The sequence below is a fragment of the Catharus ustulatus genome, chromosome 7, assembly GCF_009819885.2.
Source record: "Catharus ustulatus isolate bCatUst1 chromosome 7, bCatUst1.pri.v2, whole genome shotgun sequence".
Lineage (NCBI taxonomy): Eukaryota > Metazoa > Chordata > Aves > Passeriformes > Turdidae > Catharus > Catharus ustulatus.
Genome location: NC_046227.1, coordinates 5,303,277 through 5,316,426, shown reverse-complemented (window position 1 = coordinate 5,316,426; position 13,150 = coordinate 5,303,277). Strand labels below are relative to the sequence as shown.

The 13,150-nt window shown below is 60.4% G+C and overlaps 1 protein-coding gene across 1 annotated transcript; it reads left to right on the top strand.

The window, feature by feature from the left end:
- Window positions 1-1,588: 1,588 nt before the first annotated feature.
- On the top strand, window positions 1,589-4,889 carry LOC116998975 (maestro heat-like repeat family member 5). The gene is made up of 10 exons (XM_033065240.1): window positions 1,589-1,714; window positions 1,815-1,952; window positions 2,215-2,329; window positions 2,504-2,641; window positions 2,865-3,041; window positions 3,173-3,322; window positions 3,484-3,585; window positions 3,937-4,039; window positions 4,228-4,284; window positions 4,580-4,889. The coding sequence occupies exons 1-10, from the start codon at window positions 1,629-1,631 to the stop codon at window positions 4,777-4,779; spliced, it is 1,266 nt and encodes a 421-aa protein (XP_032921131.1). The 5' UTR covers window positions 1,589-1,628; the 3' UTR covers window positions 4,780-4,889.
- The last annotated feature ends 8,261 nt before the right edge of the window (window positions 4,890-13,150 follow it).

The following is a 13,150-nucleotide window of genomic DNA, read 5'->3' as shown; positions in this document are numbered from 1 at the left end:
AGAGGGGCTGGGGCTGAACCCCCTGGCAGCCATCCTCCATCCCTGGGGCATCCCAGGGCTGTCCCTGCCTGGGAATGAAGGGCTGGCCTGTGCTCTCCGGCCTCTCCTGCAGTCTCTCATCCCTGGCTCCTCTCACTCTTTGCCAGGTGCAGCCATGGACTGGACACAAGAGCAGGACCCTGCCCGTGGCCGCTTCCGCAGAACAGCGCAGGTACTGCAGCCATCCCCACCTGGGCTGGGCCTGCTGCCACTGCTCAGCCCAGCAGCGTGCTTGGAGCACTCCGTGCATTCTCCCTCTCTTCCTGCCCTTCTCCTGCAGATGATCTGTGAATTCATCATGAGCATTTGGCGGGAAGAGACCACTGGTGTGGGCACTGGGCTCTTGGCGGACTTTCACGTCTTCAGTGCTGAGACCAGTGCTGCCATGCTGGATTTGCTGGTGGAGAAGGGTGTCTCCAATCCAAAACACGTAAGCAGCCTGTGGCCAGGGCTTGATCACCCCAGCAATTGTGTGGCACCTCAAGCTGGCTCTGCTGCCTTCCCCCAGCCTTTGAGGCCCAGCCCAATGTGGTGGGAAGAAGGGAAGCGCTTTCCAGGGGATTCTGGGGAAGCTGATGCTCTGGCAGGTCTCCAAGTGTCCCCATGCCTTGTGCAGGTGCCAGCCATGGTGAGGTACATCCACAAGTGGCTCACGGCCAATGAGTCTGCAGGGCACCGGCTGGACAAGGCCCTTCTGGAGCTGACCAAGCAATATCCCTGGGATGTGCCGGTGACTCTTTTGCGCTGGGCCCCATCGGGTGACAGGTACGGCAGCCTCAGCTGCCTTGAGGCCTCAGGGTTCCCCGGCCCGTTACCCTGTAGAGCCTGTCCCTGGAAACTGCCAGACAGGCAGACAGTTCCAGGGCCCTCTGGCTCCTCTGTTGGCCAGTGCTGGCCTGTCAGCCCCTGAGTGTGCTGCCATGCTCCCTCCCTCAAGGGGCCTGCACCCTGCACGTGGGCTGCCTGGGTGCAGCCAGCAAGGCCCGGTGGGCAGAGGCAGGGCTGAGGGCTGAGGGCCAGCACAGGCCCCTGCTGCAGCCCAGGCCACAATGCTGTGGCCGAGACCCCCCTGACACAGAGCTGTGACCCCACAGAGCTGCTGCAGCCATGTGGCAGGTGATCCTGACCTCGGCTGGGACTGCGGTGCCGGCGCTGCAGATACTCCTGGCCGTGCTGAGCGCCTGGCCAGTGCACAGTGTGTGCACCTCTGATGGGGACAGCACAGGAGTCCTTGCCCTGGCTGTGAGTTCCTGCAACTGACCTTTGCTTGCCCCTTGGCCACCTCTCGAGCAGCTGGCTCTCTGTCCTCCCCCCAGCTGCATCCCCCTGCCTCAGGCACTGGCTCAAACCTGGCTTAGGGGCAAGGTTCAGGAGCACCAGGCTGGGTGCTCCTCTGGTGTCTCCCCTGGCCTCTCCCTCGCACGCTCAGGCCCTGCCACATGGATGTCTTGGCACTGACTGCTGTCCTTGGGTGGGTTTTTTTGCAGGCAACCATCGCACTGTGGAGGATCCTCAAGGTGACCTTGTTCCCTCCTGTGGTATTGGAGCATTTCCCGCAGCTCTTTCTGCATCTGCTCTTCCAAGTTTACATGAGTATACTGGATACACCAGAGGAGGTTGATACCTTCTGGAAGGGCTGCCAGGAGCAACTGGGCCTTGCCACCAACCCCCAAAGGTGCTCCATCCCAGTCCTCCCAGTCTCCCCGTCCCTGCCAATGCCCCTCAAGGCAGGAGCCAGGGCTGCCAGCGTGACCTGGGCTTTGCTCTGCACACAGGTTTGCAGTGCAGACCCTGAAGGCCCTGCTCTTCCAAGTGGAGTGTGAGCACGTGGTGCTATCCATGGAGCGCAAGAGTGGCTGGGACACGCTGCTTTCTGCGGACACCCACCACTATGCTGTGGGTCTGCTGGCCAGGTGAGACCCCCTTCCCCACTCTGCCCCTGGCATTTGTGCCCAGGGTGCCCCACACAGTTCCCGTGGACATGGGTGAGAGGGCCTTGTCACAAAGAGATGGACGAGCAGACTGGAAAAGGCTGGGAGAGGAGGGTCCCCGGGAACAGCTGCCTGTCAAAGCACCCACGGGCTGCTCGGGAAAAGACCAGACCTCTGTCAGTCAGTTCTGGGAGAGCTTTGCCCACTCGGCTCAGGAGCAACGGTTCCTTTTCCTCCCCACCAGGGAGATGCGCCATGTCTCCCCTATGTGGTGCTGCAGCATCACAGACGGCCTCTTGGAGCTACTCAGCCAAGGCATGTCAGACTGGGAGCTGCCCGCCATGGCATTCCTTGTGGAGGTGAGCCCCATGGGCAGCGCTGCCCCGCTGAGCTGCCTCCCACCTCTGTGCCCTCTCACAGCCGCAGCTGCCTGGCACGGTGCCCGGGCCCTGTGCTGCTGCCTTGGCCCAGCCCTGTGCAGTTCTGAGCTCCTGCAGGCTGGGCACCCAAGGTCTCTGCTTTGTGCCTTTCAGTTCCTGCAGTTCCCTGACTTCGATGAATGGGGTGACAGCATCCTGGAGATGATGGCAAGGCAGCTGCAGAGCGAGTCCAGGGAGATGCGTCGGCTGGCGCTCAGAGGGCTCATGGTGCTCAGCAGGGACCCCTCGATGGTGAGAAGGAGGCAGTGGCTGCAGCTGTGCTGGCAGCGTGGGGCTGGGGAAAGCAGCCCCTTGGGCTTGGCTGGGCTTTGGGAGCTGTGGCAGCTGCTCCCAGCTCTCCTGCTTTGCTGCTCAGCTGCCTGAGTGCTTCAGGACAGGCCTGTGGCCCCTGGGCTCCGAGGCAGCAGCAGCAGAAGCAGCAGCGTAGGGCTGCACGGCCTTGTGTTCCATGCAGAACAAAAGAATGTCCGGCCTGTGTGGAAGCCTTGTGGCTCTCCTGCGGGATGCAGATGAAGATGTCATCGAGATGACTCTCGTCGTGCTCACCTTTCTGCTCCTGCACGGAGGCCTGGCAATACCCAGCCCCATCGCCCTACAGCTGGCTGGCGCACTCTGGCCACTCCTGGACAATGTAAGGCTCTGTGCCCCCAGCCACGGCCACTGGGTGCTGCCCCCAAGTGTGGTGTGCCGTGGAGTTTTGGGCCTGTGCACAGAGAGGCCTGGAGCAGCTGATGTGGAGGGCTTTTGCTTGCCTTCAACCAGGACAACCGCTATCTGCAGCTGAAATCCATTCGCCTCTTCCAAGAGATGCTGAAGTTGGCAAAGGGGGAAAAGGCCCTGAAGGTGCTTGTGAGCAAGAGCTTGCTGCCGCTCTTCTTCCACTGCCATGATGAGAACGCGCACGTGGCAGAGGTGAGCACTCCTGACCGCTGGTGTCCCCATGGCAGGGGGCTCAGCTGTCTCCCTGCACCCTGGCACCTCATGGGCTGCAGCCTCCTCTTGGCCTTGGCACAGGGAGGCAGGTGCTGTGCCCTGGGCTGCGGTGCCATCTCTGGCTCTCTGCTGCTCTGCAGGCCTCCCGGGAAACGCTGCTTTCTGCAGTAAGCTTCCTCAAGAGGAGGGATCTGGAGCACCTGGTCTCCACAGATCACATGTGGAGCTTTGCCGAGTGCTTGGTAAGGACAGCCTGCAAGCCCCAGCCCCAGCCCCAGCCTGGAGAAGCCCCTGCCTACGGTGCCCAGCCCGTGGGGCTGGCAGCTCTGGCCCCTGCCCAGTGCTGCAGCCAGGGGCACCGGCCCGCGGCCCGCACGCTGCTCCCTTCCCTGGGCTGCCCACGCCGGCTCTCCTGCAGGCTCCTCCTGTGGCCCCAAGGCGGGAGCTGCTGGAGCCCCGAGCCAGCTGGGCTCTGCTGCGGGGCAGCACCGCGGCTGTGCGGGCTCTGCCCCGCTCGGGGCTGTGCGGGCAGGGGAGGCCGGGGCCGAGGGGCAGAGCCCGCCCCGACCCTTCCCTGCCGCCGCTCTCTGCAGCTGGCCAAGGACAGACGCCGAGCGGCCGAGCACCTGCGCCAGGCCCTGCCCTACCTGCAGAGCCCACAGGAGCGCCTGCGAGAGGTGGCCGTCAGGTTTATCGGTGAGCCACAAGCCGGGCTCCCTCCCCGCCCCGCCGCAGCTCGGCCCCAGCCCCGGCTGCTGCCCCGGCAGCGCCATCCGGGCCGGAGCTGTGCCCTGCGGGGCAAGGAGGGCGAGTGGCCACAGGGCTGGCAGCGCCGCTGTGGGGCAGCTGTGCCGCTGGGGCCGTGACAGGCTCTGTGTTCACAGGGCTCGCCGGGCGGTTCGTGAGAGAGAAGCAGCGAGAATTCCAGCTCATGTGCAGGGGTGAGTGAGGCCAGCGGGCTGGCAGCGGGGGCTGGCACTGGCAGCTGCGTTCCCTGCCCCGGCTGTGGAGGGCTCTGTTCCCTGTGCGCACCAGGGGCGGCGTGGGCACAGCACAGAGACCTTTCTGGGGCCTGTGGGAGGGACACGCGTGGCCAGCACCTTCCAGCTGCTCCTCGCTGTCCCCTGCTTCCTCCGGGCCATGGCAAGAGCTGCGTGGCTTGGACGTGTCCGGAGGAGCTCCCCAGCTCCATGAAGATCCAGGCTCTGACTGTGGCTCTGTTCCTCTCTCTTCCAGTCCTACAGAACATGGCAAATGACACCAGCCCTGCCATCTCATGCCTGGCACTGCAGACTCTGTACATCGTCATGGGTGTACAGAGCATGCCCTCCTCCCGACTCCAGCAGCTGCGAGATCAGTTCCGCCGGCTCTGGAAGTCACGGCCTTCCCTGTTCCGTGGTGGCCGGTTGTCGTGCTGGAGTGCTCTGGGGAGCTGATTCGGGAGGCTGCATCTGCTGGGACCGCCCGAGCCTTCAGGGACCACCTCTGCCCTGCAAGCACTTCAGTCACCCCATTCAGTGTAGTTTAGTAAATTAGTAGACTAGTAAATTAGTATTTAGTAGGAGTAATAAATTGTTGTTTTCATAGACAGAGGTGCAGGAGCTTTCTTTTGGTGCCCAGAGTCTTCAGGCCCATGGGGGAGAGGGAAAGAAGGGTGCTTGTGCTCGGCAAGTTGGCCAAGTGTGCCGTGTGGAAGGGAAAGTGGCCAAAAGGCCCTTGGCCTTTGGCGGTTCTGCTGAAGCTTTAAGGCTTCCAACAGAGCGGGTGGGCAGAGGCCGGAGCTGCGGCAGGGATCCCTAAGAGCCTGGTCCCTGGAGATGGCCAGCAGCCCTCTGCCAGCCAGGAAGCGCCATCTGTGTGCTGCCCGTGTGCTGCTGGCTGGATTGCTGAGGGCTCTGAGGTGCCTCTTGATCCGGCTCCTCTGGAGCTCCTTCAGCAGCCAGGCAGGCCTGAGGGAGGCCTGGAGGGCACGGGACAGGGGCAGGCCATGAAGGGATGTGGTGCTGCCAAGGCCTGCCAGGATAAGGCAGGGGAAGGTGTGAAGGGGATGTGTGTGGTGGTGGGTGGCAGGAGGCTGTGATGGGACAGGAGGACTTGTGTGGATGGGTTGGTGTGGAGCCCTGAGGAATTGAGTGGCAGAGGCCGCAAGCAGCCCCCAGACAGCCACCTTCTTCCTGCCACCCGGCTGCTCTGACACGTCCCCGACGCCTCTCTGGTGCCTCTTGCCTCAACAGGACGGTGGGGACAGCCCCAAGGTGCCCAGGCTGATTTGGCTGGGAACAAGGAGGGACAAGGAGGGACAAGGAGGGACAAGGAGGGACAAGGAGGCCCTGCTGGAGCACGGCACTGGCTGCTGCTGGCGAGGCACAAAGGGCACAGGCAGGGCTGGTGCTCAGCCCGAGCCCTCGTGGCTGCCCAGGCCACGGTGCTGTGTGGCGAAGACACCCCTGACGCTGAGCTCGGGGCCCCCAGAGCTGCTGCCACCATGGATGGCAAGGATGATGTATTCTGGAGCTGGCCTGCAGAGTCCCTGCTGTCAACATGGCTCAGGGCACCAGGGAAAAATCACCAGAGTGTGCAGTGGAACAGCAGCACCCAGAAGGCCTGTACCTCCTCAGGAAGGCATCCACTCCAGCCAGGATGCCAAAGCAGGGGATGCTGTGGGCACAATTTTACGTGGCTTGGCAAAACGTGTCAGCAAAAGTTGTCCCCATGGCTTTCTCTTGACTTGCCAACCTGACAGCAACGCTTGGCAGCTTCAGCTGCAGCCTGTCCCCCTGAGTGACTTCAGTGGCCGTGCTTGAGGGCACACTGGCCTTCCACACTTGGCTGTCCCAAGGCAGCAGCGTTGGTGCCGTCGTTAGAGACTCTGATGGGACATGAGCCCTGGGCTGCAGCTGCTGACATTCTCGTCCACTCAGGCACCTTAAAAATGGCAGCGTGAACTTCTAAAGTGGAAATGGAGAACTTCCTCAGAAAGAAGGAGGAAGCAGCAGATGCTGAAGAAATGCAGGACTCTTGTGGCTGCGGTTCAGAGATGGAGGGAAGTAAGCACTTTGGTGTCTGCTCAACTGATGGCCCAGGTCACAAGCTCAGGCTCTGCTGAGAGAGGATTCTGTTCTGCTCTTGTTGGAGGCCGTTCCCTGCCAATGCACAGCCCTCCCTTGTTCCTGGATCAAGTCTTGTGGAGCCATGGGAACATGTGTGTTCTGTGTCCATCGAAGAGCAGAAAGTGGCAGGATCCGTTAGCTTGCAGCGCTTGTCTTGGCTCTTCCTTCATGGTGCTGGCAGCATCATCAGAGACACACAACAGGTTGTCTCATGCCAGAGTTCTCCCTATCTTCTGCACTTGCCCAACTTCCTCGCAGCCTCACCAGGGAAAATGGCTGCAAGTGCCTGTCCATTCCTGGCCCCAGCAGGCACCCAGTTGTGTTTGGACGAGAGCTGCTGGCCACAGCCAGCCATGCAGCAACCTGGAGCATTGGGCATCAGATGCTGGGCTTATGTTTTTAACCAGAAAGCAAGAGAAACACTCAGAAAAACACAAGGAAACTTGACAGGACCTCTGTAAGAATCTAATTGTGCTGTGAAAGTCAACAGTGGATGGGGTTTTTGTGCTGCAGATAATCACTTCCAAGCAGAAATTATTCCAAGAAGGAGCAACAGCTTCTGCCTTCTGACAGAGACCAAGGGTTGCCACCAATTGCTCCAGGTGCTCCTGCCAACAGCCACCTGCAGAAAGGAGCACATTCGGCAATGCACGTTGGCTTTGGCTGTCCTCTGGCACAGAAGGGCCCCGGGGGCACCGGTCTCTGTGGCAGGAGCAGGAGCCAGCACGGGCAGGGCTTGGGGGTGGCTGGACTCCTTTGGCAGGGACTCTGCTACACCTGCTGATTTCAGTGCTCCCAGGGCTCAGAGCAGCATTCGTGCCCTGGGCCATACGTCCCCTGGCTGTGTCACAGCCCCGTGTGTGTGACGGGCACCCAGCCCCAGGTGTTGTCCCAAAGAGACCCTGGCAGCTTCTGTGGAAGGCCCCGGTGCCCTCCCTGCTGTGGCTGTGCTGGCAACCGTGGGGGCTCCTTCTGCTGCCCTGAGCAGGCAGAGCACAGGAGCATCTGCTTGTTGTTTGAGCTGTTCCTAAAGCTCCTAAAGTTGGGCTGTCCTCGACACTTGGGGGAAACTCTTCCTTGCAAGCTGGGGCACTTTGGGGGAGGGGTGGGGGTGTCCCCAGGGCAGGTGGAGGTGTGTCCTAGGGCTCTTTGTGACACAGTGCAGCGTGGTCACCATGGAATGGAAAGGGACACAGCGTACAAGGGTGACCCTTTGTGACACGTCGTGACATAGGTGCTGGCGGCGACACGGCCACGGCACAGTGCTCGGTGCACGCGTCGGGACAGGACGGAGAGAGCGGTGCTGTGAGGAGCCCCCACACAGCCAGCTCGTTCCTTGCCGACCTGGAGCTTTCCCAAACGTTACCTTGCAGGTGGCCTTGAGGCCAGACTGTGGGAATTGTTAACCCACAGTCTTCCCAAGGTTTCTCTTTTGCAGGTTCCCTGAAGTGCCGTCCGTCAGATTTACTGACCGAGATCCTTTACCAAATGTCTCCTTTCAGTGTGATAGGAGGCCTTGAGGGCAGACTGCAGGACTTCGTGTCCTGTAGCCTTCCCAAGGCTTTTCTATTTTAGGTCCCTTCAAGGCACAGCTGCAACACTTGGTGGCCTGGAGCTTTTCTGTGGCATCTCTCCGTCAACTCACCATAAATCCAGACGTCGAGATGGCAGAGAGAACACCCAGCCTACCCAATAATGTGGAAAAATGTCCTTGTGTTGTCATTCCACAGCCACATAACGAGATGGAGCAGTTCCAGGTGTTGCAGAAGGGTGAGTGGCTGATCTGGGCCACAGGGCTGGTGCCTGAAGTTAGCTTGGCTCCATGACATTCTGCGCCTGTGGACATGCCCTTGGATAGCTCAGAAGAGGGGCTGGGGCTGAACCCCCTGGCAGCCATCCTCCATCCCTGGGGCATTCTGGGGCTGTCCCTGCGTGGGAATGAAGGGCTGGGCTGTGCTCTCCGGCCTCTCTCAGCTCTTCAGCTCTGCACTTCTTTGCTAGATGCAGCGAGGGACCGGACACAACAGCAGGACTCTGCTCGTAGCTGCTGGCAGTCTGTAGGCCAGGTACAGAGAGCCATCCCCACTTTGTCAGCCAAGTATCATCACTGGAGCACTGAATGGATCATCCCTCTCTTCCCTATTTTTCTTCTTTTGCAGAAGTTTACAAAACTCACAGGCCCTTGGTGTCGAGATATGATCACCATGTTCACCAAGAGTGCACCGCAGCCTGGCCCCACACTCCCTCAGAGCATAGCTTCTGCTCCCAGCCTGGATTTTTTTGGGGAGAGAGTTGTCTCCAGTCCAAGCCAAGTAAGTGGCCTTTGTCCAGGGCTGGGTGTCCCTAGGAATTTCATGGTGCCTCAAGCCACTGAGCCTCCTCAGCCTTTGAGTTCAGCCCAGTGTGGTGGGAAGGGAAGCATTTCTCAAGGGAAGCTGGGAAGTTGTTCCCTCTGGCAGCTGTCCAAGTCTCCCCGTGCTTTCTCCAGGTGCCAGGCTTTGTTAGGAACATGCACCAGAAGGTAGCATCCAATGGATCTCCAGAGGACAGGCTGTTCATGGACATCCTGAGGCTGACTGATGCACACCCCACTGATGTCGCAGTGACCCTCCTGCGCTGTGCCCCATCATGTGACAGGTACAGGGCCCATCTACCTGGAGGGCTCAGGTCTAACCAGCCCTGTAGGGCCCATCACCCTGTACAGCCAGTCCAATGGGGTCTGCCAAACAGGCAGAGAGTTCCAGGAGCCACTGGACCTTCTGCTTCTGGGCTTGTCAGCCCCGAAGCCTCCTGCCATGCTCCCTCCATACTACTACTGTGGCTCTGTCATCTGGGCCCCTGTGGCTGCCCAGGCCATGGTGCTTTGGCTAAGACCCCCCTGACACACAGCTCTCATCCTGCAGAGCTGCTGCAACCATGTGGAAAACCATAGCTTCATCAGGAACAACAATGGAAAAGGTGCTGCCAACACTGCTCTGTGTGCTGGAGGACTGGCCAGCACGCAGAATGTACACCTCTGATGGGGACAATAAGGATGTATTTGCCCTGGCTGTGAGTTTCTGGAACTGACCTTTACTTGCACCCAGGTTGCCTCTCCAGTGTCTCTCCATCCTCTCCCCCACTGTAACACATCTCCCTGCCTCAGGGGACACTGGAGTTAGGGGCAAGGTTCAGGAGCACCAGGCCAGGTGCTCTCCCTGAGTCTCCCCTGGCCTCTCCCTCGTATGCTCGGGCTCTCTCACTTGGCACTGAGTGCTGTCTCTGGGTGGTTTATCCTTTGCAGGTAACCAGGGTGCTTTGGGAGATTCTCCGCCTGCCCTGGTGCCCAGAGCCATTTATGGAATATTCTCCCCATCTCCTCGTGGCTTTGCTCTACCAAATTTTCATCAGTACAGAGCAGATGCCAGAGGAGATCGATACTTTCTGGAAGAAATGTCAGGAGGAACACGACCTTCCCACCAGTGCCAACAGGTGCTCCATCCCAGTCCTCCTGTCACTCCCACACCCCAGGGCTGAGGTCTGGGCTCCCAGTATGACCTGGACTTTGCTCTGAACACAGGTTTACAATGCAGACTGTGAGGGCACTGCTCCACCACCTGAAGTGTCTGGATATAGTGCTGGCAATGGAACGCAAGGGTGGCTGGGACACGCTGCTCTATGCTGACACCCACCACTATGCTGTGGGTCTGCTGGCCAGGTGAGACCCCCTTCCCCACTCTGCCCCTGGCATTTGTGCCCAGGGTGCCCCACACAGTTCCCGTGGACATGGGTGAGAGGGCCTTGTCACAAAGAGATGGACGAGCAGACTGGAAAAGGCTGGGAGAGGAGGGTCCCCGGGAACAGCTGCCTGTCAAAGCACCCACGGGCTGCTCGGGAAAAGACCAGACCTCTGTCAGTCAGTCCTGGGAGAGCTTTGCCCACCTGGCTCAGGGTTGACGGTGCCTCTTTCCCCCTGCCAGAGAGATGCGCCGTGTCTCCATACCCATGTGTTCCTGCATTGCACTCCGCCTGGTCAGGCGGCTCTGCAGGGAGGAGCCACTCTGGGATATTGCTGCCATGGCATTCCTTGTGGAGGTGAGCCCCATGGGCAGCGCTGCCCCGCTGAGCTGCCTCCCACCTCTGTGCCCTCTCACAGCCGCAGCTGCCTGGCACGGTGCCCGGGCCCTGTGCTGCTGCCTTGGCCCAGCCCTGTGCAGTTCTGAGCTCCTGCAGGCTGGGCACCCAAGGTCTCTGCTTTGTGCCTTTCAGGTCCTGGAGTTCCTGAACTTCTGTGAATGGGGTGACTGCATCCTGCAGATCATGGCAAAGCACCTGCAGAGCGAGTCCAGGGACAGGTGTTACCTGGCACTCAGAGGCCTCGTGGTGCTCAGCAGGGTCCCCTTGATGGTGAGAAGGAGGCAGTGGCTGCAGCTGTGCTGGCAGCGTGGGGCTGGGGAAAGCAGCCCCTTGGGCTTGGCTGGGCTTTGGGAGCTGTGGCAGCTGCTCCCAGCTCTCCTGCTTTGCTGCTCAGCTGCCTGAGTGCTTCAGGACAGGCCTGCGGCCCCTGGGCTCCGAGGCAGCAGCGTAGGGTTGAACCACTGGAGCGGTGTTGGGAATGCAGCTGTTCATGGATTCACAGCACAGCCTTGTGTTCCACACAGGCCAAAAAAATGTGCAGTCTGTCTGGAAGGCTTGTGGAGCTACTGAGGAACGAAGATGTAGATGTGGTGAGGATGACCCTCTCCGTGTTTATGAATATACTCCGCAACAAAGATATCCTAGTATCCACCCCCACGGCCCCAAAACTGGCTGATGTGCTCCAGCTTCTCTTTGACCATGTAAGGCTCTGTGCCCCTAGCCACAGCCACTGGGTGCTGCCTCCAAGTGTGGTGCCCTGTGGATTTTGGGCCTGTGCACAGCGGTGGCTGGAGAATCCAGTGCTGAGTTTTTACCTTTCCAATAGGACAACCGCCAAGTGCAGCTGCTCTCCATTCGCCTCTACAAAGAGGTGATGGAATCAGTAGTGGGGAAGGGTAAAAAACGTCTCAAGATGCTTGTGAGCGAGAGCTTGCTGCCGCTCTTCTTCCACTGCCATGATGAGAACGTGCACGTGGCAGAGGTGAGCACTCCTGACCGCTGGTGTCCCCATGGCAGGGGGCTCAGCTGTCTCCCTGCACCCTGGCACCTCATGGGCTGCAGCCTCCTCTTGGCCTTGGCACAGGGAGGCAGGTGCTGTGCCCTGGGCTGCGGTGCCATCTCTGGCTCTCTGCTGCTCTGCAGGCCTCCCGGGAAACGCTGCTTTCTGCGGTAAAATTACTGAAGAGGAGGGATCTTAAGCAGCTGCTGAAGATGGAGGACCCGTGGTGCTTTGGCGAGCGTGTGGTAAGGACAGCCTGCAAGCCCCAGCCCCAGCCCCAGCCTGGAGAAGCCCCTGCCTACGGTGCCCAGCCCGTGGGGCTGGCAGCTCTGGCCCCTGCCCAGTGCTGCAGCCAGGGGCACCGGCCCGCGGCCCGCACGCTGCTCCCTTCCCTGGGCTGCCCACGCCGGCTCTCCTGCAGGCTCCTCCTGTGGCCCCAAGGCGGGAGCTGCTGGAGCCCCGAGCCAGCTGGGCTCTGCTGCGGGGCAGCACCGCGGCTGTGCGGGCTCTGCCCCGCTCGGGGCTGTGCGGGCAGGGGAGGCCGGGGCCGAGGGGCAGAGCCCGCCCCGACCCTTCCCTGCCGCCGCTCTCTGCAGCTGGCCGAGGACAGGAGCCGAGCTGCCGAGCACCTGCAGCGGGCTCTTCCCTACCTGGAGAGCCCACAGGAGCCCCTGCGAGAGGCGGCCATCAGGTCCATCGGTGAGCCATGAGCCCGGGGTCTTGGTCCCTCCCTGCCCCATTGCAGCAGGATCTGGGCCAGGGGCCATGACTTGTTTTGTTTTCTCAGGTATCGCTGGGATGCTCATGAGGGGACAGCCACAAGAGCTGCACCTCATCTGTGAGGGTGAGTGAGGCCAGTACGGTTTCAGTGGAAGCTGGCAGGAGAAGCTGCGTTCCCTGCCCCAGCTGCGGAGGGCTCTGCTCCCTGCACACACGAGGGGCGGCATGGGCAGAGCAGAGAGACCTTTCAGGGTGGGGAGGAGATTCATGGCCGGCACCTTCCAGCTGCTCCTTGCTGTCTCCGACTTCCTCTAGGCCGTGGCAAGAGCTGGGTGGGTTGGTCCTTTCAGGGGGGTTTCCTCATTCTGACCAAGGGTCTGTTCTCTCTTTCAGCTCTTCAAGCCCTTAACAGAGATGACAGCCCCTCCAACACAAACCTGATAGTTCAAGTCATGTTCGATGAAAGAGCTACATCACTAAATTCATCTTGTGGATCGGGACAAGCGGGACAGTACCAGATCCCAAGCAGGAGGAGACCACTTGGAGATCAGAGAACAGCTGCAGCTCCAGACACCTCTGATGCTGCGCACACCTGAGCTTTCCTGGAAGCTTGCGTAGTTTCCAGCCTTTCCTTCCTTCTTTACTGGTTCCCCCCTTCAGCCCCTCTTTTCCCTTTTCCTGCTCCCAGCTCTTCCCTTTGCTTTGCTTTCCATTAATAAACATTGCAACTTCTTCATCTTATTTGTATTTTTGTGGAGCTGAAGCAGACCAAAACCTGAGTCCTGGAGTACACAGGCCCCGTCCTGCCGTTCTTTTCTGCACTGCGTTTTGTACAGAGAGGAACATGGGCAGATCAGGCTG

Excerpts from the sequence above, each read along its gene's own strand:
- LOC116998975 (XM_033065240.1), top strand. The coding sequence starts at position 1,629 with ATGAGTATACTGGATACACCAGAGGAGGTTGATACCTTCTGGAAGGGC. Across the intron at positions 1,715-1,814 it reads CTTGCCACCAACCCCCAAAG|GTTTGCAGTGCAGACCCTGA; the intron begins GTGCTCCATCCC and ends CTCTGCACACAG. Across the intron at positions 1,953-2,214 it reads GCTGTGGGTCTGCTGGCCAG|GGAGATGCGCCATGTCTCCC; the intron begins GTGAGACCCCCT and ends CCTCCCCACCAG.